The 24,272-nt window shown below is 47.7% G+C and overlaps 1 protein-coding gene and 1 long non-coding RNA gene across 3 annotated transcripts in view; one reads left to right on the top strand and one right to left on the bottom strand.

The window, feature by feature from the left end:
• Positions 1–24,272, top strand: part of LOC135377773 (CD109 antigen-like) — a 225,577-nt gene that overhangs the window by 148,452 nt on the left and 52,853 nt on the right. For both annotated transcript variants that reach the window (XM_064610439.1, XM_064610438.1), the window contains 4 exons: positions 7,824–7,958; positions 20,855–21,035; positions 21,236–21,404; positions 23,221–23,343. In XM_064610439.1, coding sequence (XP_064466509.1) covers positions 7,843–7,958; positions 20,855–21,035; positions 21,236–21,404; positions 23,221–23,343 — 589 coding nt within the window. In that variant the 5' untranslated portion in view covers positions 7,824–7,842. The remainder of the gene's footprint in view (positions 1–7,823; positions 7,959–20,854; positions 21,036–21,235; positions 21,405–23,220; positions 23,344–24,272) is intronic.
• LOC135397874 (uncharacterized) lies at positions 15,152–15,728 on the bottom strand. Its single transcript, XR_010423826.1, has 3 exons — positions 15,506–15,728; positions 15,325–15,370; positions 15,152–15,233 (listed from the first exon to the last, which is right to left on the bottom strand). It is a non-coding gene; the product is annotated as an uncharacterized LOC135397874 (long non-coding RNA).

Genomic DNA, 24,272 nt, shown 5'->3' on the forward strand with positions numbered 1-24,272 from the left:
ACGCCGAAACCACTTTTAATGCATTCTCACGGAAGCGTCATCCCCGTGTTTTTATTCTTTATTATTATTATCATTTTTTTTTTTTTTTTTGCCGTGGCACGCACTCTCAGCATTCTGCATTAAATGTCTTCATGTACTGAACATGGCTTCAGCTAGTGTATTTTGGTTTTCAAGTGAAATGCCTTCCCACAGCTCTACGGCCAGGCTAAGCGCATGTGACGTACACTGAGTATGTCTCAGGTGTGTTTGCGCGCAATTGGAGGAGTACCACTTGAAGATGGTGAGCGACGTGACTGACTCCATTGCAAACTGTGTCACCTTCTTCGTTTATCCAAAGCCACTGTTGTGTTGAAGTGCGGACACTGCGACAGATACCAGGGGTAACGTAAACCCATCATACACACTCTGCTTCCGTATTGGCTACTAAGACGCCACATGACGCTATACGCTGCGTGGTGGCCAGGGTGTCGAACCGAACCCGAACCCGAACCGAAAACCGTACCCGAACCGTTATTTTTGCCGGAACCGAACCCGAACCGAAATTTTCATGACACTGTTGAACCCGAACCGGAGCAGAACCGTAAAAAATAATAGCGGTAACCGGTTCGCAACAAAACGGTTCGGACATAAAAGAAGTCAGCATAAGAGTTCCTCTCTATCCCCGAACGAAGACACATTGGTATCATCATCACGCACCTATATCATAAATTTCAGAAATGTTCACCTAGCAGTCAGACGACGACGTATAGTAAGTATACTTTCAGCGTCTCTTGAAGCGCAGTTGTCCTTGTGAGTGCCGCGGCTAGCGCCCCACGCACGCGGTGCGGCGTCTACTCTTCAGAGACCAGGTGCCACGCGGACGAATGAAACACGAATGGAGTAGGCCAGTTATATAGCTCTACAGGACGAATATGTGATCCAATAAGCGCCCAAGATTTCCCTTTACACGTGAGCAGCACAAATTAAACAAGTCAGAAACATGAGAAGTGGAGAAGGAGCGTACGCAGAACGGTGCCTGTTTGATTGGTCGTGCTTTGAAAAGTAAATGTGGTTCTGCTTATTGGTAGCGCAGTTGTGTCGTCGTGACACATTGCCCGTTGTGTTGTGGATTAACAAGTACACTGCTGTGAGCTCGGACAGAGTAAGGCTTGCAGGCTTATTTTCGACATGCTTCAGTGCGGTTTCAGATCGATTCACGCTGCGAAGGCAGTGTGCCGGCAAGTACTGTCGTCTATGTTACGCTGTCCATCTTATTAGGCTTCCCTTAAGTGTATCTTGCTGGCACTGTGCGTGTGAAAAAAGATATTTTGGGAACAGAAAGTAGCAGGACTACACCGCTTCAACAGCGTGAACTCTATAGTTGCAATAAGTGTTCATCCATTTCTCATTTCTCTCACTAAAGGGCTACCTCACCGCTAGAGACGTCAATGCAGACAACAGCAGTAAGCTATTAGCCACGCATTTCCTGATAAAAGCAGTTTTATGAAGCATATATAACGGAAGCGTTGAACCGGTTCGCGAACCGGTTTGCGAACCGGTTCGATCTCTGGCCTTGCCGAACCGGAACTGAACCGGAACGAAATCAAAACAACGCGAACCCGAACCCGAACCGAACCCGTATTTTTTGCGGTTCGACACCCTGGTGGTGGCGTTGCAATATTTCTCCTGGCGCGCTATTGCGTCCCCTTATCTCCATCGGCGTATGTAGTTGTCTTTTGTCTGGTACACTATAGTCTTTCAGAAATATGCACAAAGTTATGCAGCAAAAATATACAGGGTGTTTCACCTAACGTGTCAAAAAATCTTAGGAAAAATCTAATTGTCTGAAAATTATGGGGTCAACCCTACACTCTAAAAACGGAACTTCATCGCACAGCGCGATGTGCGCCAACCATTGCCACGAATGACATGGTTATCGCTCCTGATTCGAAGAGAAAGGGGGGCGTACGCCTTTTTGCGGGATTATCATATACATGACATTCTCGTGTAAACGTAGACAAGCCGCATCGCAACTTTCGGTGCCACGAAGACTTCCGGTCCTTCCGCGACTAAGGACGCTCGGAACCAGCCACCATGCAGAATGATAGCTTTCACTTTCCTGATTTGTTGAAAATGGGAGGCGTACGCCTCTTTGTGGCAATTTGAATTGCCATAAGAAGGCGTATACGGTCCTCTCTCTCCTCACATCAGAAGCGATAACAGTATCAGTCGCCGTAGCGGTTGTCGCAGACCGTGTTTGCCGCGAAACCGGATGTCGTTTTGGCAGCAAACCGGAAGCGGTGCAGAAGGGCATGTATATCCAAATTGCCACAAAAAGGCGTACGCCCCCTTTCTTTTCGAATCAGAAGCGACAACCATGTCATTCGTGGCAATGGTTGGGGCACAGCGTGGTATGCTGTGAAGTTCTGTCTTTAGGTTGTAGTACACTGGTACCAGCTGAAAAAAAAAAAAAAACACGAAAACTGTCGTTTCGAGGAGCGCAAATTGTCGGCAGAGCTCGGTTCTGCATCAAGTGAATGTAAGATGCGGCAGAAGAAAACGGTGAGCCGCCTCTTCCTGTTTCCTTCTCACTGTTGTTTTTGATAACTTTGCGTTGTAACCATGCTGCCACTATCAGCAGAAGGGTGGAAAAGTGAAAGGGCATTTCCGTGGCCTCCTCGCAACGCTTCTTTCGGAGATTTGACAGAAACGACGGTTTTCGGATTTTCTTTTTTCTTTTTCATCTATTACCATTGTAGCAGGGAATGTAGTATTTTGCCACGGAATGGGGTAATGGGTAAATCCGATATGCGCGTTCTGGTTCTTGAAAAAAAAAAAAAAAACTTGAGGCTGGCTTGGCAAATTTCGGGGTTCAATTCAGAAAATTCAGTTTCTCGCGACTTCAAATTCGTCAAAGTGCTCGGAAGGCCAAAGCTCTCCCGAGATAAATAGCGTCGACCCAATGAGTTGAGTTGAGTTGAGTTTGATTTTCAGATAAGTAGACTTTTTAACGCGATTCCTTAATAGGTTAGGTGAAGCACCCCGTATATTGAAATGAATGCACTTCGGTGTAGCTCAATTACTTTTCAGAGTAGCTGTAGTTGTAATTGAGTCAGATTTCTTATTTTGTAACTGTAACTGCAGTTTAATTACTTATGTGACCTTATATACTTATATATACTTACATACTTATATACTATATTACTTATATACTTATTACTTATAGTTGTAATCGTAGTTCACTTCCTTCCTCGTCACTTCATTTCACTATTGTTGTTGTTATTTGGTGCCTAAGGCCAAAACATCTCTCGCAAAATTCTTCTGTGCTTGTTTTTCGGGAATACGAACCGCGTGTGGGCCCAAATCGCGACTTGCTCAACGCGGAGAAAATATTCGTTGTCTTTGAGGTTGTTTGCCTCGCAGCTTATTTACATGGCCACCTCTCGACTTTAGCCATATTGCTATGAAACGACTTTCCAGCCACGGGAAACGTGCGCGAACCCGGATAATAGAGCCGTACACTGTGGTCCCCGTGGTTCGGTTACGAGTTTCCGAAAGCCGTTACTCGAAGGGAATAAAGTTACCGCTTCTCCGACGCGATAAAAGCGTTTCGCTATACCGACAGAAGACGATGCCTTGGAAGTTTTCCTCGGGAAACCTAAAAATAGGGAGTCCGGATCATGTATGGAATGCCAACGCCGGTGTAGTACATCAAACACTCGCTCGAGTTATTTCATCGGCACGGACGCACTTTCTTTTGTCCTGACGCACAGAGTACGACAAACGCGAAAATGCCAAGATGAAAGAAAAGGAAGATTTTGAACGGGAGTGCCACGCTGTCCAGGTGATGCGGTACATTACTTTGTTGCTTTCGGAGGTTCGGAAACATCGGAGTCCTTCCGACGGTACACGATCGTGCAAGCGACCATTGGGTGGTTGCAAAGCGTTTCCGGAAGGTTTGCGGCTGGTCTCGGTTTTGCTCCTTTTATCTTTGTCCCAGAGTTTGGATCCCAGAGGAACTGCTGGGATAAAAAGAGGGAAGTTGATGTGAACCACGTGATTGTCCGTTCTCTTGCGGACCCCTCAAAGGGGAGTATGCGCTAACAGCGTTCCTCAGAGAGGGGGGGGGGGGGGTAATGTCGAAATAGTCTTGCCGTTGTTGGCCACGCGAGAGTGGGCATGGTCACGAATATAAAGCAAATGGTGGTGGTGATAAAAGGGCTCGCCGTTGTACTATAAAACAGATGGTGGTGGTGATTGTGAAAGGGCTTGCCGTTGTCGGCCTCACGTATGTGGGCAACGTCACGACTAACGCCCTGGGGAAATGTGCGTCCTGGGCCGACTTCTAGGGGAACTGTGCCGACATATGTCTGAAAGCGTCTGAGGAAAACCCAGGAAGAACCCCAGACAGCACAGCCGGCACCGGGATTCGAACCCGGGTACCTCCCAGTCTCGACTATAAAACAGAACTTCCCCGCATAGCACACTCCTAGCCAACCGCCATCCCGAATGACATCGTTCCCCTCATCTGTTAAAAACGGGAGGCGTACGCATTTTTGTAACACTTGTGCAACTATGTTAATTGTCACGAGAACTCCGTGCTTTCCACAAATCAGGAGCGAGAACGATATCGCTCTGCACACCGATTCGCCTGCAGCGTGTTTTGTGGACGCAAGTTTAAATTTTAGAGGAGACTGGGAGTTCCCTGTGAAGTCAGCCCAGGACGCCCCCCCCCCCCCCCCCGGTGCGATAGTTGTGACCACGTTGCCCCATCTGAGCGTGGCTAACTACGGAAAGGAGTCCCATCATAATCACCGCCAGCACCATCACTTTTTAGAGTGTGGACTGCAAAACACATCGACTACGTTGCAATGGGTTCTCCAAATTGCCACAAGTAGTAATAATAATAATAATAATAATAATAGTTTATGACTTTCGTGAACGGGAGGAGGGACAAAAAATCCAGAGGACTTGGCTTATCGGTATGGCATCGGTATAAGTATCGCAGATATCGATATGATGCATCAATAAATTTGGTACTGTCGTCTACAGTCGTTGCCCCGCGGTATAAGAGGTAAAACATGTTGCAAGGCTTCCCCTTTCCACCGCAAAGCTTACATATGGAGCCCGTCATCCGGCCGTCGCACCCCAATCCCTCCGGAAAACAGAGAAAGAGAAGACATATGCAAATTATAGTTAAATCTCGCTTATTATCGCCTGGTTCCCTAGGCTCGCATTGCATATTCGCATCGACATGCGGCGATCAGCACAGCGAAGCTACGTGCCGAGATTATTTGGCGACTTGTGAAATGCTTGTCAAGCACCGCTTGCGCGGAGTGCAGGGAAGTGTAACCATAGTATCCCACTCGCGTGACATTTTAGTCCATTTTCCCGTCTTTTTCTGTTTTTCCCTTCGAGACTACCTGTGATTGTTTTACCGATTACAGTGTTTTTACATTGCTCAAACACAATGTCGTGAAGAATGTATAAACAACTGCATATGTGTTTTAGAGGAGCTATGAGCTTCCCCGCCTGAATTTTCTCCAGCGAGAGCCGCTCGCATCCCAAAGCTTGTTCCCAAGGCGCATCCTATGCATTACTCGCATCACTCGCTCGTGATGGGTGTTAATAGTCGTCGAAATATTATCGATATTGCTATCGACATTTGAGGCAACCACTCATTGGACCATCGATAACTTTCCTCAAAACTAACCGTTAGTTTCACCTATCGATTGTAAGTCGCACGCAGTTCTATACCGTAAATACATGGAGCAGTCGATAATCCCCGTTGTATTGTCAATTAAATACTTCTTTTTACGTAGTATCGAAAAGTTGTATTTAATTTTTTTTTTCAGAGCGTCAGCATCAAACAAATCGATTACAAAAGACGCAGTGGTTGATTCCGACGACATTTACATCAGATTAAACGCTATTCAGATGAACCGCATACGCTGCCAAACTATTAGCAGATTAAACAGTAATATGAGATTGTGATACTGGAGGGCACGTATTACTTAGATGTGGATTACTCAGATCTGTTGGTTCACTACTTTTTGAAATGCACATTTATTCGTTTATTATGTTTTATTTATTTATTTATCTGGTGCCAATATAAAACTAACTTGTACACTTGACGAATAAACGCAAAAGGAAACACGGGCGGTTCCCCTTATGCGTTTAATCGTCATGTTTCAATAAGTTTATAATAGTGTACGCGCGTACCAGGTCTCTCTTGTTGCGATTGATGGGGGGGGGGGGGGAGATATTTATTTATTTATTGTCAATGTCCACCAACAGCTGAAGCCTACACGGAGGTGCACTCTAAGTGATACAACACACCAACACAATAAATAATACAGATAAAACAGAAAAAGTGCTGAGCAACATTAGACACACAGACAAGAATAGACAGCAGATCTAAAAACCCTAAAGTCAGAAAAAATATCAACATCATCATTTTGGATATCATTGTAAGAACATTGCATTCGAACAATCGGAGAGGATATATCAGGGAAACAGGGGTAAAATGTGCAATGAAACCTAGTTAGCCTCGGAGGGGGCGTAAAAACAAACCTCAGACAAAAGTGCGGGGCATCCACTGTTCCACGAACAAGCTTGTGAAAAAATATCATATCACGCAGTTAGGTTTAATAGAAAGGAAAGAAAAGAGGTGAATGAATCTTGTTTGTTCGGGTTCGCAAACGTGAAGTAACGCATTCGTGACGTGTCAACTGCTAGGAAGCATCACTGTTGGTCCCGGAAATGCACCAACGTCACCTTTTACTCCCCTCATTTTGCTTCTGGGAAAAAAGAAAACATGCTGGAGAGCTAATTGTCGTCCACACGCCAGGTATAGCGAGGCCCTGCTTCAAAAACGCAACTGCCCAAAACGCGCTGCGCGGCAAGCGGTGGATAGATGGCTGGATAAACATGCCCTTTGGAAGGGGCTCTAGGAATGGGCGGTGTCGTCGCGCCACCTAGCCAACAACAAGTTACTTAAAATTAATTTAAGAAGGTTAAATGATTACTGCTTTGTCGTTTTATGGCCGCAGCGTAGGTGCCCTGTTTTTGCTCTCCCAGTCCACCACTTGTTAAGGGGTGTTTTAGTACTCCAAACAGCCTCCTCATCTATTTCCCCATCTTCATTTGCGAAACCCAACGCTTTCCATAGTTCAGTGCCCTCTTTTGTGGGCTGTGGCTCAAGACATTTGCAGTTTAGAATCACATGTTCGGTTGTCTCTTCCTCCCCCCCTCCCTGTGCACTAGTCGCACATTGTATTGGCACCCTGTTGAAATTTCGCATATTATGTTAGTTCGCATTACCCCCGTTCCTGCCTCAAACGGCAGAGCGTCTTGCGGGAAGCGCCAGAACTAGACATGACAGTCGGCAGCCTTTGATCTCCGCGCCGATAAGCAGGCATTCTAAACATGGGAGGCCAGCCTGTGGCTGCAAGCTGATCTCAGTGTTGCCAAATGCTCAAGTCAGTTTTAGCGCACGTTAAATGAGGCGGTTGAAGTTAAATCCACGGATCAACACCTAACAACAGGAACAGTCCATCTGGTTGACCTCACGCTTCCCCTAACGAACAAGTATCCCACACCTTGTTCGCGAACTGAATTTTGACTAATGAATACTACCCATCAAAATGCATGCTCTGCAAACTGACTGTGTTTCTTGTATTCTTCAACTTTCGGATAGTTTAATTTTGAATTATAGGTGATGCAGATGTTCGGGAAAAAAATAAAAGGATTAAGGTGGATTATAGGTATTTACTGCGCAAGAGACGTGTTTTATACATAGTAGGCTGCCCTTTAGCCATATGCGTGATGACACTCTCTTTCAGGTTGGAGCCGTAAGGAGGCATGCTACCATCGGTGAAATCACTGGTTCTGGCGACGCTGTTGGCGGCGGCGTCTGCACAGTATGTAAACTACCAGGACAACATCATCAGTGACCTGCCCACTATGTATCAGCAACCGTAAGTGAAGTTCCACTCTGCATGATTTTCTTGCGCTTTCTTTTTTTTTTTTGTTTTTCAACCTTCGGCAAGATGGGGTGCGTGCATTACAGTCAGTGTAGGATACATGAATTGAATGAAATACTAAAGTCATAACTGTAAGCGGGATGATTGAAATCCTACATAAGCTTATGGAAGATAATACATCGAAATAAATATTGTTGGAAGTTGAGATATGAATAACGGTACTGAGTACTTGAGACTCAATTAAACAAATAATTAAAAGAAAAGGATAAATCGATCTCGTCACACTACGAATTCCACCACGACTGTCGGTATGCTGGCTGCCCCATACAGCACTTATGGTCCTGTTCACGTCTCCACAGGCGATGATGTGAAGGAATGCCAGAGGGCCTCTCACCTGTTCCCCAGTGATTTTGTTTGGTGTTATACGGTAATGGAAGTGTTCTTGAAGCGAACCGGGCACGTTTCGCGTTCAAAGGTCTCGAGGGTCGAGCCTGCGTTGGAGTGGCGCACGCGGTATGTCTTTTCTCACGCACAGCATAGCAACTACTCCGATGTTATTGGTCCCGTGAGAGAAGTAGACCTCGAAGCCCGGCAGCCCGAAGTCACGATTCATTCTCGATTCGCTCAAAGCCAATATTGATAAAGCTATGAACGAAGTTTTAAAAGTTGATAAAACCTAGTCGGGAAAATAGCCCATTTTCGGTTTTAGGCTCTGGTTTTTGGCGTAGGTGAGTTTAGTGAACTTGTGGAACTGAAATATTGAAATATGTTATTAGGCACCTTGAGACTTGTGTGTTCCAACCTCAGAGCAGTTACTTTCCATCATATTGTAGAACTGGCTCCATTGCTAGTACCGGGTGTCCTTGGAGAATTATAGAGAGACCAAAACGAGAGTGTGGGACGACAATGGTAAAATTATGTCCAATACATCTAGTGGTGGATCTTACAGCTTCCTTTTACGGTTTGCAGAGGTGGACGATGCTGGGGATGTTGGGACCTGGTTACAGTGCTCTATAGTGGTCTTCTTCTCGGGGGGGGGGGGGGGACCAGAGGGTCCTGTGCGTAACATGATATTTTGAGACAGCTTCATCAGTACTGTGCATGCCCTAGTAGTACTTGAGGAAGTACTTTCCTCAATTGCATGGGCGTTCGTCGTAGTGTCGAAGCTTCAAGCTGGGCAAACTGCTGTTCGACCGCCCTCACGAACTCTAGATTGAGTGGAGTGAGCTTACTGATTGTTGAAATGGCCGATAGTCATTCGTCGCACCTGCGCTGCAGCTACCGCTTTTGCTATTCGGCGTGCATGGTAGGTATAGGGCCCGTACCCACATGCGGTACACAAGTGCGGAAACCGGCTGCCGCTGGGCGGCAAGAAAGAGTGCTTGCCGCCCAGCATCCGCTACCGCCTGCGGTTTCCGCGGCTCTCAAGATATCGACGCTGACGACGCTGTCAACGTGCTGCAGCCTGCGTGGGTGGCCGGAAGAAAACGAGCGTGACGCTTTCTCCGTTGACCACCTGATTGGACGAAGATGCGCGGCATGCCGCTAAAAATCGTGCATTTGCGCGGTCGAGGAAAGGCGGAACGCGAAGGCGGCTTCTCCTGCTCACCTCGGCAAGAATTTTGCGCTCCGCATACGCGTTACCGCCGCGCTTTTACCGCATGTGGGTACGCGGCCTATTGCGGGCAAACACGGTTTTCACACTTTGGCTTTGACCTCGCAGAGCGCACTTTGTAGTCACGTGGGTTGTGTGATATTTTTGATGACGGTATTACGATTAAGATCCCAGATAGAGCGACCTGGATCTCTTATAGTCTCAATTAACACCACGGGAAAGCCTGTGGGGCGCTCTTTCTTGAGTGAATTGAAGTGCGTGAAGTATTCCGGGTTCAGGACCTCGGGTTGAAGATAGTCCTCCCTCTAGAACTCATCACGTGGTCGTTTCATGGATGGTTTGGATTCCCTACCATGTACTGAAGCGCTCCTACCTGGGGTATTTTGGTCACGTGACTCCGAGGCCTAGAATGAGAGCATTGGTCGTTGTTTCAGCAGTGCCACCTCCTCGGTGGCCCTAAGCAATCAGAGGTTGTTCGACCGAGCAGTGAAAATATACATAGTCTGGTAGAATTGCACCACTTGTCGTTTGTTCCCTTTACCCTTTGGAAAATACCCTTTGGAAAATTTGAAAAATAAGTACATAAAATGAAGCACCGGGAGCACGACAAACACACCGTCGCTTGGCTCGAGCACTTGAGATATTCGCTTGAAAACTTTTCGTAGTCTTCGTAGTAAAATTATAATTGGGAGTATACTAGATTTACACGTAAGGTGAGTCAGCCTATTTGTGTGACGACATGCTGCACGTGCCGCAGGGTAGGTCTGCGGATAATTGCGACCACCTGGGGTTGTTTTGAACTGCGCCGAAAATCTCCGACACACGGTTCTGAAAGCAATGTTTACCTCCCCCAGTTTTCGTAGTGTTTGCAGCGTGCTGCACTAATTGCTGATATGCCGTGCGCTAAAATTTCAACTTGACGAGCAGGCCGTACAGAAGAACGCTAAGCTCTCGGCTTGAAATTGACGTGTTTTATTGGTCGTACTATCTCCCATCGATGAAATACCGTCTAGTGCACTAGGGACCTCACAATTATATGTCCCTTCTTTGATGGACATATTTACTTTCGATTAACTTGGTCGTCACGCTTCTCAGAGAAGAAATATTCTTTCTACCTGGAAGAAAAATGAGTGGGGCGTTGTCAGAAAGTAAAAGTTCGAAGCGTTGTTCCGGAGTAAGGTGTACTTCGTTGCCCTGACAGGTATGACTTATTGAGCGAAAGGCCGATAACATGGTCTTATTGGGAAGTTTAAAGAAGGACATGGCGGGCTTCTTTACGCCAGAATCGACCAGGGTCTCCGGGGACACCGCCATGAATGATGGAGTTTCTGCTTCTCGTCAGCGGGAATTGTCGCTTCGTCTATGCGGTTCCTTGCCGAGCCAGCGTTATTTGCATAAGTTGCTTTGGAGAGGGATAAGGATCTCGACGCTTGTGAAACGCGCAATTGTGGCTTCCTATTAGTGCTAGCTTTAAACAGTAAATTCTGGCTTTCGCAGCTTAAAGGTACGTGGTTTGGCTTATCTTATTTCGAATGGATGGTGGTGGCGGTGGCGTGCTATTCCGAGCGATCTGCCTGTCGGTATTTCGAATGGACGTATCTATTAGTTGACGGCAGATAATTCTTTCTACGAGGTGGCTTTATGCTGCCATCTTATTTCTTTGTCTGTCGTTATTCTCAAGCACCGCAACGTATTGTTGTAGTGCATAGCGACAACTATAGTGGGTACACCATCCCCGTTAGTGCAAAGCCATCTTGAACGTTTTTGATATTGCACCTATTTGGGACCGCTAGACCGCCATACCTAGTGGACAAGCAACATCTGTGGTGGTCAGTTGCCGCTTTGCTCTGTCAAGACGTCTGATAGTCGGCGAACGATCAAGCCATCTCATGAATCGGTGGAACAACAGCAACAGATATATTCTGATGATGAAGTGGGGAGTTCTTCCACTCTAGGAGTGGAACGCTACCCCATAGCTAGGGGGTCTACTATGAGTGGTGATAATGATGAGCGATGACGATGAGAGATGACGGGAATGATCGGAGCGGCGATGGCGATCGTGATGGTGGGAATGTCCGAGAGCGCTGTTGTGATCACAATGAGTCCTTTAGGCCTGTCGCCTCAAAAAAGCCAACTACATGACCTAAGGCCGCCCCGGAGTGGGCCGCGGTGTCCCAAGGGCCGAGGATGCTCGACAAGTTGAAGGGGCGGCAGCCAAGGGTGGCAAGCTGTGACTGCAGTGTACGCCTCTCGTTGATATAGATCTTACAGCGGAGGAGTATGTGTTCTACGTTGGCAAGTACACCACACTCGTTGCACATAGGGCTAGCCTCACAGTCTAGTTGGTAGCGATAGAACGGAGTGAAGGCCACATTCAGACGTAGCCTGTGGATGAGCGACTTCGGACGAGGAAGCTTTGCAGGTAGCCGGTATGACAGCGTTGGGTCTACACTTCCCAAAGAGGACCTAGTTGGAATGTCGTGTTGCCACTGTAGGGTAGACCAGGAATCGGACAAATGCCTGAGGAGGGATCTTCTGTCTCCTCTCGAGAGTATAATGGGCATAGAAGGCCGTTGTTGATGTGCAGCGGCAGCGTCGGCCTCGTGGTTCCCAGTTATTCCGCAATGCCCTGGAACCCACTGAAAGACAACGGAGTGGGAGCGATCTTGTAGGGACTTCAGGGCGCACAGGATATCTATCACCACTGAGGAAAGGGAACCGCGGATGTCCATGTTTTTAATGCACAGGAGAGCTGCTTTGGAGTCGGTATAAATTACCCAGTGCAGCGGTTCACAGTCTTCCGCATATGTCAAGAATAACAAGAGAGCATAAAGTTCAGCGGATGTCGATGAGGTGCGGTGAGACAGACGACACCCACGTGTAACGGACTCTGATGGAATGGCAAAGGCTGAAGATGAAGTGTCCCAGGTCGACGATCCATCCGTGTATACAGCGGTACCGTTGCAGTATTGAGCCTCGATGAAGTCAAGGGTAAGTTGCCCAAGGATAACATCAGGATAGCTCTTTTTGTTGTTCTTGAGGCCGGGTATGGAGACAGTGACAAGCGGCGATGGCAACGTCCATGGAGGCACTTTGGGTGCCGTCGGGTCGACTATGAATTTGGGGATATTAGGTCTGAATGATGTTGCAGCAGCATGAACCGTCGCGTTCCGTCTAGCGTGAAGCTTGCCAATCAGAGAGTGACGTTTATGATGGGCACGAAGACGCAGATAGTGGCGTGCAGTTCCCCGAGTACGGAGAAGAACCTCGATGGGGATGTCCCTGGCCTCAGCCACTACTATGCGGGTTTCAGCGCCTCGCGGGACCCCGAGACATACCCGAAGGCTTCGCGCGAGCAGGGCTCGAATCCTTTGTACCAGTGTCTGAGGAAGTCCTTGCAGGACGGGAAGACTGCATTACTGAGCCATGAACCAGGGCATTGTGCAGCATGAGGAGATCCTTCTCGTCTCGCCCCCATCTCATACCTGCGAAGTGACGAATGACGTTGACCCAGCGTTGGACTTTCTTTTCAAGAACGTCTATGTGGCGCTTCCACGACAAATTCTATGATAGAGTTACGCCGAGAAACTTGTGATGTGTCACCTGCTCCAGTGGGCTTCCACCAATATACAGGCGACATCTATGCATGTCTTTGCGCGTGAAGGCTAGAACTGCGCTTTTCTCTACGGATATCTCCATTCCTGCCTGGAGTAAATAGAGGCGAATGGCATCTAACGTGCGCTGACGAAGTGCTGGACGGGAAGTGCCTGTAGTCCAAATACAGATGTCATCGGCATACAGGGACAAGTTGACTTTCCGCTGAATGCAGGTTCCAATGCCCGCCATAACGGCATTAAAGAGGAGCAGACTTAGGACGCTTCCTTGTGGTACCCCCTGAGAGATGGGGAATTGCTCTGTGTCGCCTTGTCTTGTCCGGACGAAAATACATCGTTGACCGAGGAAATCAGCTATCCAAAGCAACGTTGTACGTGAGAGCGCAGCGCTGTATAAAGCATGTAAGATTGATGGATGACTGACGGTGTCGTAAGCCCTCTTAACGTCAAGAAATACCGCGGCCGAGATCTTCCCGCCTCGTGGTGCCTCTTCCACCGACATGACCAAGTCGAGGACAGAATCTATCGAACTGCGGTGCCGTCGAAACCCAGCTTGCTCTTGAGGGAAGAAGGCACGGCTTTCGAGCCACCACTCAATTCTAGGCAAGACCATTCTTTCCATAACTTTCCCAAAGCAGCTGGTCAAAGTTACCGGGCGGAATGATGCCAATTGGGATGGGTGTTTTCCTGGTTTTGGCAACGGCACCCCATAGTGTGGTGGCAGCTCTACCCTCTTCGTTGAAGAGTTCTACCCGTCCACGGTTGAGTATTATGCCCCTTAAGGCATATGTGTTATACCTCATGGGAGAGCTACGCCTATCTCGAAGAGGCGAAATTTGCCTCCGCGTTGGAGATAAATGCTATACCTTTTGCGGTGGGACGTTCTACCCTTGGTAGAAGTGATCTGCCCTAATGGGCTATAAATTTCCCCTCCTGAATGAAGCAGTTCTACCCAAGTGGTTCGAATCTTAACACTGTAACGGAGGGACGTTTTCTACCTTAGCAGTGATATACGTTTGCCGGTGGTGAGGGGTATTTCACACATTTCGAGAGAAGCATTTGCCACCGTATGCATAGAACTATTCTGCTCTTGTAATTAGAACTGTTCCCTCTTGGTGGGGTGCACGTGAGTTAACAGTAACGACATGCAGTTAATGAACACTGTTCCGAAGGAATGGAAGCACACAGAAAAGGCTGTTACAAATTACAAATCTCTATTTTGCACAATCTATTCCAATCAAGACACAGCAGCTTTATCACATGGGCTGACCAATGCGAGGGGTACATTCATTAATTTGTAGAGCACTTGCAGTGTAGGAGGGGACTTGGGCATGAATTCGATGTCCATAAGCCAGTAAAGCACGACGAGGGCCCTCACAGGCTCCAAGCTGGACACCTCAAGGGTCTCTTTCTCCAGGTATAACAGCGTTCGCTCCGGATGGAGTATCTTCCCGGGAAAAGCACACGACATGACAGACATGTTCGTTATTTATATAGAAAGTTATCAGAATACATAGACAAAATCTCCCAAGTATTTTCAGCAGGGCGTTATCTTCGCGGTCGCTCTAGAGAATAAAGTACGAAAAATGCAAAGCTCGTTTCCATAGCTACAGAACAAAACCTTTTGCGATGTACAATAAGAACCCACCTGGGGCGTGATGAAGGACTCGTACCTTTTATGTGCCAGACTGAGGACCACAAGGAGTGTGACTATCATTGCTGCACATATACATAATCACAATATGAATATTCACCCGACATTACACAAGAATTAAACAGAAACACCCGGCATATATGTGTCGCAATGCATATGCGCTATGGAAGCCATAAAGCCGTGAAACGTCCGAACTATCTGTAGACTCTCTCGGAAGACAAATCATCTTACCGTCACCATGTTCAGACTCTAAAGGCTTCAAAGAACGCTTCCAGTTGGCGCTTCTTTCGACTGTATCTCAAAGCCGCTTCCGAAATGTCCTGTAGAACTCTGTCCAAGGCAGTTTCAATGACAGTCCCTGTGAGCGCATTGCATTCTTCCCTAATCTGAGCGAACACAAAGTGTCATGAAGGCGTACAAATGGTAAGTTCGTAGTAAAGAGAACCAAGGTGGGAGCTATACAGCCGCGAAAACTACCTGCTTGTGCTGTTTCCACACAGATGTCAAAGTCGTCATCGTAGATCTGCAAGGAACGAAAGACAGCATAATTATCCCACTGCGACACTACATAGCGCGCCATCGGTGAAGAACTGACCATAATATAGGTGATGGCTACGTCAAGCACTTATCACGAAAAAAAGTACACGACACTACTCACTGTAAGGTGCTAGCACATTAGTTCATCTTCCCTCAGGCGGAGTACAGTTGAGTTGCCATCGCAGGACACCACCGCCGTTCTTTCGCCGTAACGTGTTATAATCTTCATTGCCTGATTCGTTGCATGCGGTATGCATGACTGTCTGGAACGAACTGACGGCCTAAAGTGACGCAGTTTCTTCCCTTCGTCTGCACAGTCCTGCACAGATTGAACGATAAGTGAATTGACATACTTATCTGAACGTTTTTCGAACATACAAAGTAACTCACCGTTGGTCTCTTCTTCTTTAGTTCTTTCTCTGGTGCTCAGTAGCGCGGCAGCGGCACCAATTGTGTCTTCCACTGTGATGATGTCAGCTCCCCCCGACACTACCGCTTTTCGCCCACCATAACTAACTAGCACCTTCTTGGCAGAGTTCGCCGTCGGTCAGGAACGCGCCGTCGAGTAGCACGAGATCACGCCTGTTCCCACTCTCTTCTACCCTTTTTTGCACGCAGGCGCAGGATGTTGCGGTGACAGTATGCCTTGACAGTTGTGAGCTGTTCACGCGCAAAGAATCACAGCCTACGCCTACTGCATTTTCACCAGGCACAGAGCTTTTTTTAGTAAACACATCATAGTTTGGAAAAGGAGAAAGAAAAAGAAACGTGGCCCGCAGGCTCGAACGTCGACACACGTCCTTATCGGCGTCCTTGGTAGCTCTGTCAGTGTGCTGAGGAAGACGGAGGCTAACTTGGTTATCTCGGTGACGTAGGGCTCTTCGCAGTATGCTTCGGCCTTTCATTTCTACCCCACACATGGCAATGCACCGACATATCTTTTACCGCTGAGAAGAGATAGCCGGGGAGAGGGGTAGAAACGCCGCACTCATGCCTCCAGGCTGAAAAAATGTTGGCTGGGAAGAAGTGCGCCGTTTCAACCCCTTTTCAACCTTTTTTTCTTAGAGTGTAGGAACCTGTCCGTGCCTCCACGAGTGATTGCAGATGTTCAGCAGGGCCTGAAGGGAAGTAGGGTCAAGGTTTCGAATCACCGTGTATGTAATGGCGTCCGGGCCTGGAGACGACTTCTTGCATGAAGCTGAAATGGCCGCCACGGAGAAGTCCATATCCAAGGCCGGGACTGCTGATGGCTTAGCATGCTCGAGAATAGATGTCACATGGGCTGTATGGGTCAGGTACTCGTCGGCGCTGGTCACATTGGCTCCCTTCGTAAAGACACGGCAGAATTCTCTGGCCACCTCTTTCTCAGACGTAGATGTTAAGAGCGCAAGAGCTCCAAGTGGATTCCTAACTGGAGGGTTCTCCTTTAAGCTTCTTCCGACTCTCCATACCCGAGCAGGGCTCTCAAACGGTGATAAGGAGCAACAGAAGTGCCGCCACCGTTGACGGTCAAGGTCTCGGAGTGCTTTCTGTACAAGCCTACTCGCGCATCTTGCTTCCTGTATATCAGAAAGATTTCCTGTCCGTCGAGCTTTACGCTCAGCGCGTCTTCGGACAGCACGTACCTGCTCCACACGAGGGTTAGAACCTAAGTGGCCAGAACACACGTTGACTGTTTTAGAGGACGAGGCAAGAGCATCGACAATGACAGTTTCTAGCTGATCCACAGAACGCAAAGGGTGGGCTCTGTCTCCACATGCTGTACGAAACGAACGCCAGTCTGTTAATTTCGCCGTTCTACATCCCGCTCTCGTTGAATATCCATCATACGTGATGTATACGGGCACGTGGTCGCTTCCTCTGCCATCAAGGTCCGTGTACCAATGTAGCTTCCGATAAATACCTCTTGAGCAGAAAGAGACGTCCAGAAAGTCCGTAGAGAAAGACCTCCACAAAAACGTGTGTGATCCGTCATTCAGGATGCAGAGATCCAGGCTCACGATCAGCTCCATCCATATTTTCCCTCGACGATCAGTTTCGGTGCTCCCCCATGCAGGGTGGTGCGCGGTAATATCACCGACCACTAGATAAGGAGACTCTAAATTGTCCAACACAGCCTTCAGATCGGTCTTGGACACCTTAGCTGACGGCGGCACGTATAAGTTCACCACAGTGACGACAGTTTTACCACCCAAGCGAATTTTACACCGGATACAGTCTAAACAAGCCACTTTTGGCGTTGGAAGGGTGGCTGCATTGAAATCACGTCGAACAAGCAGAACCGTCCTTGAGATATCTGTATCCTCTTGCGTGACCAAACTATAACCGCTGAGTCTGATGTCCTTCTTAACATAAGCTTCACTAATAGCCAACATGGGAATTCGATGCCGAAGCAGAAATTCTTTAAGATCTGGCAGCTTGTTGCGCAGACTGCGCGCGATCAACTGCATCAAGACAGCATTGCTATAGATTTCCTCTATGACCGAGGAAAAGGCTGTCAATCTCTAGAAGAGCCTTAACTTCGGGCAACCGCGCAGCCTCAGGGCAACAAGCAACAATGACCTTCATAGCAGCAAGAACTAAGGGAATGATGACACAGAAGTCATTTGAAGACTGGGGGGATCGCCACTTCAGCCGTCGAGGCGCTGCTGGCAGGGACTCGTCGGTCTTCCTTGGACCTCGCACTATGGCCGCGAAAGTTGCACGGAGGGAAGTGGTAGCATTAGGGATGTCACGCTGACTATCTAGCTGCTGCACATGGCTACTCGGTTGAGGCTTAAATGCTTGTGGTTTGGGGCTTTTGACTGGTGGTTTTGAGACCTGCGGAGGTGCCCGTTGGAATCTCGCAGTAGTTTGTGGTCGACCATCACTCTTGGCCGCCTGGAGACCTGAAGTTGAACCTCCGTCCGTTTGTGCACTACGTCGTGCCTTCCAGATCCCAGGGGAAGGGGTGTTGGTAAAAACACGAGCCTGAAAGCGCCTTGTAGCTGTCCTCTTCCGGGGACATAAAGAATGCGAAGCAGCATGCGGTCCCTCACAGTTCTGTTGGAAACTTATGTGGTTCACATGCATATCCTCGAGCATCATGAGGCAACTGGGGCAAAGACCGATATTTAATGAAGTAATAAAGTGCACCTTTGTTACCGCCCATATCAACGTATGCAAGGATTTTCCCAGCACCCCCTAACACCCCCAAATTTTGCTCGACATCCCCCCACCCCACCCGGGGGGAGGTATGATGTCCCTTTAACTCTCTAAAATGTGCTCGTTCTTCCTGTCTTATACTTGGTCCAAAGATTATGCACACACGTCGCCTTCTTTTGCGTTTTGAAGTTATAGGTCTTGTTTCTTCACCTGTCTCTTAAGTTCATCTAGGACATATTTATCGAACTTTCGAGTTTCACAGAATGAACTAGTCAATGTGTCAGTAGCCTCATATTCAAAATACAACAAACTGCGCAATCGAGCCCGTTAATAAAAGATTGACGTTTACGGGGGACTGTACTTTGCGGAATCAAATCGTATTGACACCCTGTGGCAGAACAAAAAGAAAATGAGGGAGAGAAAGGACGAACAAAAAGAGACTGGTGTGTTGCAGAAATAGCAAGTGTACGCCTGTATGCTTGATCAAACTCTGGAAAGAATGCACGGTGAAGCCGCCGTCATTGGCTGGCTATCCTCAGCTCGCGTCATAACCCCACCTGGGTTAAATAGTTACCGACACCTGTGGCGTTTTTTTTTTTTTTCATAACAACACCGGGTGCGTTACACCAAGGGCTAGGATGACCATTTTTATGCACCTGCCTTCAGAAGGGCGTCTATTGCTGTCTTCGACTGTCTGTATGCAGTACAGTGCTGATTGAACGACAACAAGGTGGTGCATCCATTCCGCCAGCACCCCCCCTCCTCTCCCCCCAAATTAAAGTCCTGGGAAGATCCCTGACCGTATGCATCTCGAGCTATTAGTTATGGAGCATGTCACAGAAGTGCTTCCTAACAAATCTCGACAGCTCATACTGATTCCAGGGTAGTCTAAAGGCCTGTTCCGACATATAGCGATTTGCTATATAGCGCTAGAAAATAGTGCGATATTTTCCTCCTCGCAGTGCTCCAAACAGCTCTTGCTGGAGTTGAGCTCGTGTCAACTATTTCAGCGCTGATATTAGCGTTACATTCTTGTTGGCCAATGAGGAGGCCCTTCAGCGATGACGTCGCGGAAGTCGTGGAGTTGTTTTGCTTCCTCATTTCACGGCACGGCGACCGCATTGGAACCGGCGAGTCTGTCATCCAAAATGTGTGGTAATTTTTGGTCCAGCACGGTTCTTTTCCTGTCCAATGCCACGGCCCACAGCGAAGTTGTAAATCAAAACTTCGGTTGTCTCCCAGAAGGTTTATTTCAAGTTGGGACTGCTTAGTGCAGGGCATACCTCGGTTGCTATCCCCTCCACTGCATAGCTGTAAATCGTTACTTCCGTTGTTCTCCTAGGTTGAGCCTGCTTAGTGCACGTCTCAGCTCGGTTCTTTTCATAATCGCCAGCGAGGCCCACGCCGTAGTTGCAAACCGTTACTTCGCTTGTTTCCCAGAAGGTTACTTCAAGTTGAGACGGCTTAGTGCAGGTCCCAGCTTGATTATTTATTCTTTTCCAGACTACTGCCAAGGCCTACGACGTAATTGTAGGTTGTTACGGTTGTTCCCAAGAAGGCTTACCTACTTTAAAGTTGAGATTGCTTAGTGCAGATCCCAGCTTGCTTCTTTTCCCGTCCACTGCCGATGCCCACGGCGTATAGTTGTAAATAGTTACTTTGGTTGTTCCCCAGAAGGTTTACTTCAGGTTGAGATTGCTTAGTGCAGGTCCCAGCTTGGTTCTTTTCCCGTCCACTGCCGATGCACACGGCGTAGTTGTAAATAGTAGTTACTTTGGTTCTTCCCCAAAAGGTTTACTTCGAGTTGAGACTGCTTCTACAGGCCTCAGCTCGGTTCATTTCCATATCACTGACGGGGCCCACTGCGTAATAGTAAAGTCACTGCGGTTGTTCCCCACTCGGTCCATGGAGCTCCACTGCGCATCAGTGCCTGGCTCTTCGCTCCTTTTTTGCTTTCATGCAAGCCACTGGACTCCTCGAAGAGCTCTAAACAGAACTCCGACCTGTTGTCGCTTCGCGTTCACCATATTCCTCTCATATTAACCTCTGTGAAGTGGGGTAGGGTCCTGTGGCTACCAACGGGGAAACATCCCATGTCATCATGACTTCTCCTTCATTTATTGTTGTTGTTGTTCCCAGAAGATTTACTTGAGGTTGAGACTGCTTAGTGCAGCGCCTAACTTTTCCCGTCAGACCTGTGCAGAGCACTGCGGAGGCCCATGGCGTAATCCTACATCGTTAATTTGTTATTTCCTAGGAGGTGTAGTTCAGATTGAGACTGCAGTTGCAGAATAAATGAAACAAGTGCATTTTTATTGCATTGCAGTACGCACCTTGTGGTGGCCTCGAAGCTGGTGCGGCCGGGCCAGACGTATAGGCTAGCCGTGACCCTGTACAATATTAAGCAGTCCATAACGGTGCTGGCGTCGATCCAGCGCAATGGTGTAGAGGTCACTCAGGCTGTGCATGAGTGCCAAGCCTCCATACCTGAGCTCATTCTCCTCAAGGTAAGCACACATTCAATTTGGGGCTGTGTTCGTTGTATGCACGGAAGTGGTACTATATTTTACACCGTAAACATTTGATTTCCATGGTGCTCTAGCAGCCCTTGCTGCTGATGACAGCATTGAAATGCATAGAGCGTCCATGTTGACTGCACGCTCACTTTGCTTACTGATCTAGAAAAAATTAACTTGATACCTTGTAGGTGCCGGCGACAAGTGTCCCTGGAATCTACAGGCTTCGTGTTGAGGGCAACATCAACGGCGTTCTTGGTGGAACAGTCTTTGCCTACGAAAGGCAGCTGCAATTCTCGCAACGCTCAATGACAATATTTATTCAAACTGACCGACCTCTATACAGACAAGGTCAAATAGGTGAGGTGGGCCATGTTGTTTGTCGCGCTTCTAACTTTACTATTCTGTAATGACTGTTTTCACATGGCCTTGCCTGTTGGCCTTTCTCGACATATCGGTTCATACCTGAGTTTGTCACGTTTTCCAAGCCTAGACGTGGGACAGGATGGGAACCTTCTCATACATTGGTCCTTCAGGTTGATGGCAGCTTGACAGCCCATTTTTTCTTCTATACATCACCATCAGCTTGACACAGCGTACACCTCTCCATGCTTCGCTAAGGGCAACTTAATGACGTAATATCAGGATATTTTCTGATTAATAGGCACAGAATGTAAAATATTACACTGTAGTGCTTTGGCGAAATTTAGTGTTGGGATAACACACGAGATATTTTCCTTCTGCATATGTCTGTTTGTTTTGAGAAACTTGAGAAGTGCAGGTGGCAAATTACAGATACGGAGCGAGAAAATCTGCAGGTGTCGTTACCATTCTTACAAGGCGAGCTCGCAGGAAATTATCGGCCCTGTTCTGAACTGGTATCACTAGAGCTTTTCAGGGATAAGTGGAAATCGCCTATACTTAGCAAAAGCGGGTGGTCAGTTTGGCAACCCCGTGGCCATTTTGTACACGTATGAAACTCCATGCAATGGGTTACTTATCTATCGTGGAACGAAATGACTCGGGCGGAAGCAAACCTGGCGTGAATATTACTTCAGGAACGTCTTCTCCAGCCCCCCCCCCCCCCCCCCAATAGTGTAAAACAGCAGCTAGCTCTCTGTAAGCATTCTGATAACATTCAGGAGACGGCTTACGAAAATTGACAACACTAGTCATCGAAGCGATTTCGGGAAAATCCGGAGTCTGACATCGCAAGACAGGTGCGCATGCCAAAGTGGTGGGCATTTCAAATGAACAACTTTCGTACGTACCACCTTGACTCAAGGCCTCGTACTCTCGAAAGTCTGTGCAAGGTGGGTTGCCGCGTTTGGTGACACGAAGCACGTCCACACTCAGGTGGCGAAGCCGCACTTGAACCCTTGATACGTAACCTGTCCCGATTTTCTCACATAGTCGCGACTAAGGACGAGGCGGGGTTTGTCGTAGCCAGACGAAACAACAACCAAAGTATATGAATCACATCAAGGCAGTCCCTTCCCATGGCAAGGTCATGGCGTCTGCTTCTTGGAATCCCCGAGGGCGAGCTATCTTCTATAAGCGGAGCATGGTATGCCAACTACTTAAAACAGTTGCTGCGAAAAGTGCCAAGGAATAATCAAGAAGGTGTTGGACCATGACGATGCACAAACACACATTTCAGAGATTGCAGTTGCGGTCTAAGCAATGCGATCTCCGGTTCTACGTGCTGTCGCACCCATCATATTCCCCTGATATAGGAATTCCCAGCTTCTTCTTCAGTTTCAGATGAAAACATTGCTCAAGTTGAACAAGGTTAAAATCTGGGCAGGTTGATGTTCATTTTAAAATCGATAAAACCCCAGTGCTGGGTAAAAAAGGGGACAAAGGACGGTACAGGTAACGACAAACAACGACTGCACTGAACTGCTAACCAAAGGTTTATTCCATCATTTCTCGAGAGTAAGGAATTTTTGAGAGGTGGGGGACGTCAACGGGCTTGAAGTAAAGAAGTTACAAGGATAGTGTACAGGAACCGCAGCATCGTTGGACAAAGTGCATTAGCCTCCGTGGGAACTATGTTAAAATATAGGAAAAATGTTTCTGTGTCAAGGCCTTTTTATGCAGCCCTCGTATGTTTGTAGTTTTCGTCTCATTCTTTAATTTTAAGCCCGAGACATTTTATGCTCTACCTTTTCAGTCAAATTCAGAGCACTGCCCATCACTACCGAAATGAAGCCATTTTCAGATGCGGTGGATGTATACATGCTGAACCCAAACCGCACCATAGTACGAAGGTGGCTTTCACGACGAACAAACTTAGGTATGTATTTATTGTGCTTGGGGGCATTAGGACTTTTGTTCCCTACGTGTACGTTTGTACCCAACCTGTCAGCGTAACAGGCAGGATCTAGATTCTGTGACTGGCCTCATACAGTGACTTACTTTGAACAACTTTGTATCGTATGTAGCACTAGAACTGGAGAAATCTTTCGCTCTACGTTTGTTCGTTTGACCCCATGTGCCTGCTATAGGTTTTCGCTTCACGGCAGATGTGCGATTCACAACAACAACTTTATTTTCGACCTTGGAGAGTGGGGAGTTTCATCGCCACAGGCGATACTCTACCCCATTGCTGGATGGAATAGGGGGAATAAAATAACGAGCCCCTTCACAATAACGATCGAAGTCCGATGGTGTCCAGAAATGTCAGAAGAGCTTTGAGCGCAGAGCGTTGCTGGGCTGGATTGGGCCAGGGACCAAGCAATTTCGAGAGGGAGAAAGGGCGAGAGTCCAGCTGACGAAGAGACTCGGAGAGTGTGGTTCGGGAAGGTTCGTAGTGAGGGCAATGAAGAAGAATGTGCTCCAGATCCTCAAGAGCACCACAGTGGCAAGAGCTGTCGTCGTTGACACCCTCTTCTTGGATAGTACTGTTACATTACTATCGAAGGCAATAGGCATTTTAGGAGACCGTTGGTAACGCTATCCTGAAGTTATCGTACCTACCGGACACCAATGACAGCGTGCATGACTCACAATCGAAACCGTTGATTGGATGCGGTTGATGCTGCGTTGAAGGCTATGCTATTAGCTGTCTACTAATAGCACTCGGAAATTCGGCGGTGATACCACCAACTGTGCGTCGCTAAAGAGTACGGTAGAATGAACATGTTCGATGCTACTTCATTAGCTTGTAGCGGGTAGCTGGCGGGTAGTATGACATTTATGAACTGCAACAAACATGTTCCACGA

This window comes from Ornithodoros turicata, chromosome 1, assembly GCF_037126465.1.
Source record: "Ornithodoros turicata isolate Travis chromosome 1, ASM3712646v1, whole genome shotgun sequence".
In the NCBI taxonomy this organism is placed as follows: Eukaryota; Metazoa; Arthropoda; class Arachnida; order Ixodida; family Argasidae; genus Ornithodoros; species Ornithodoros turicata.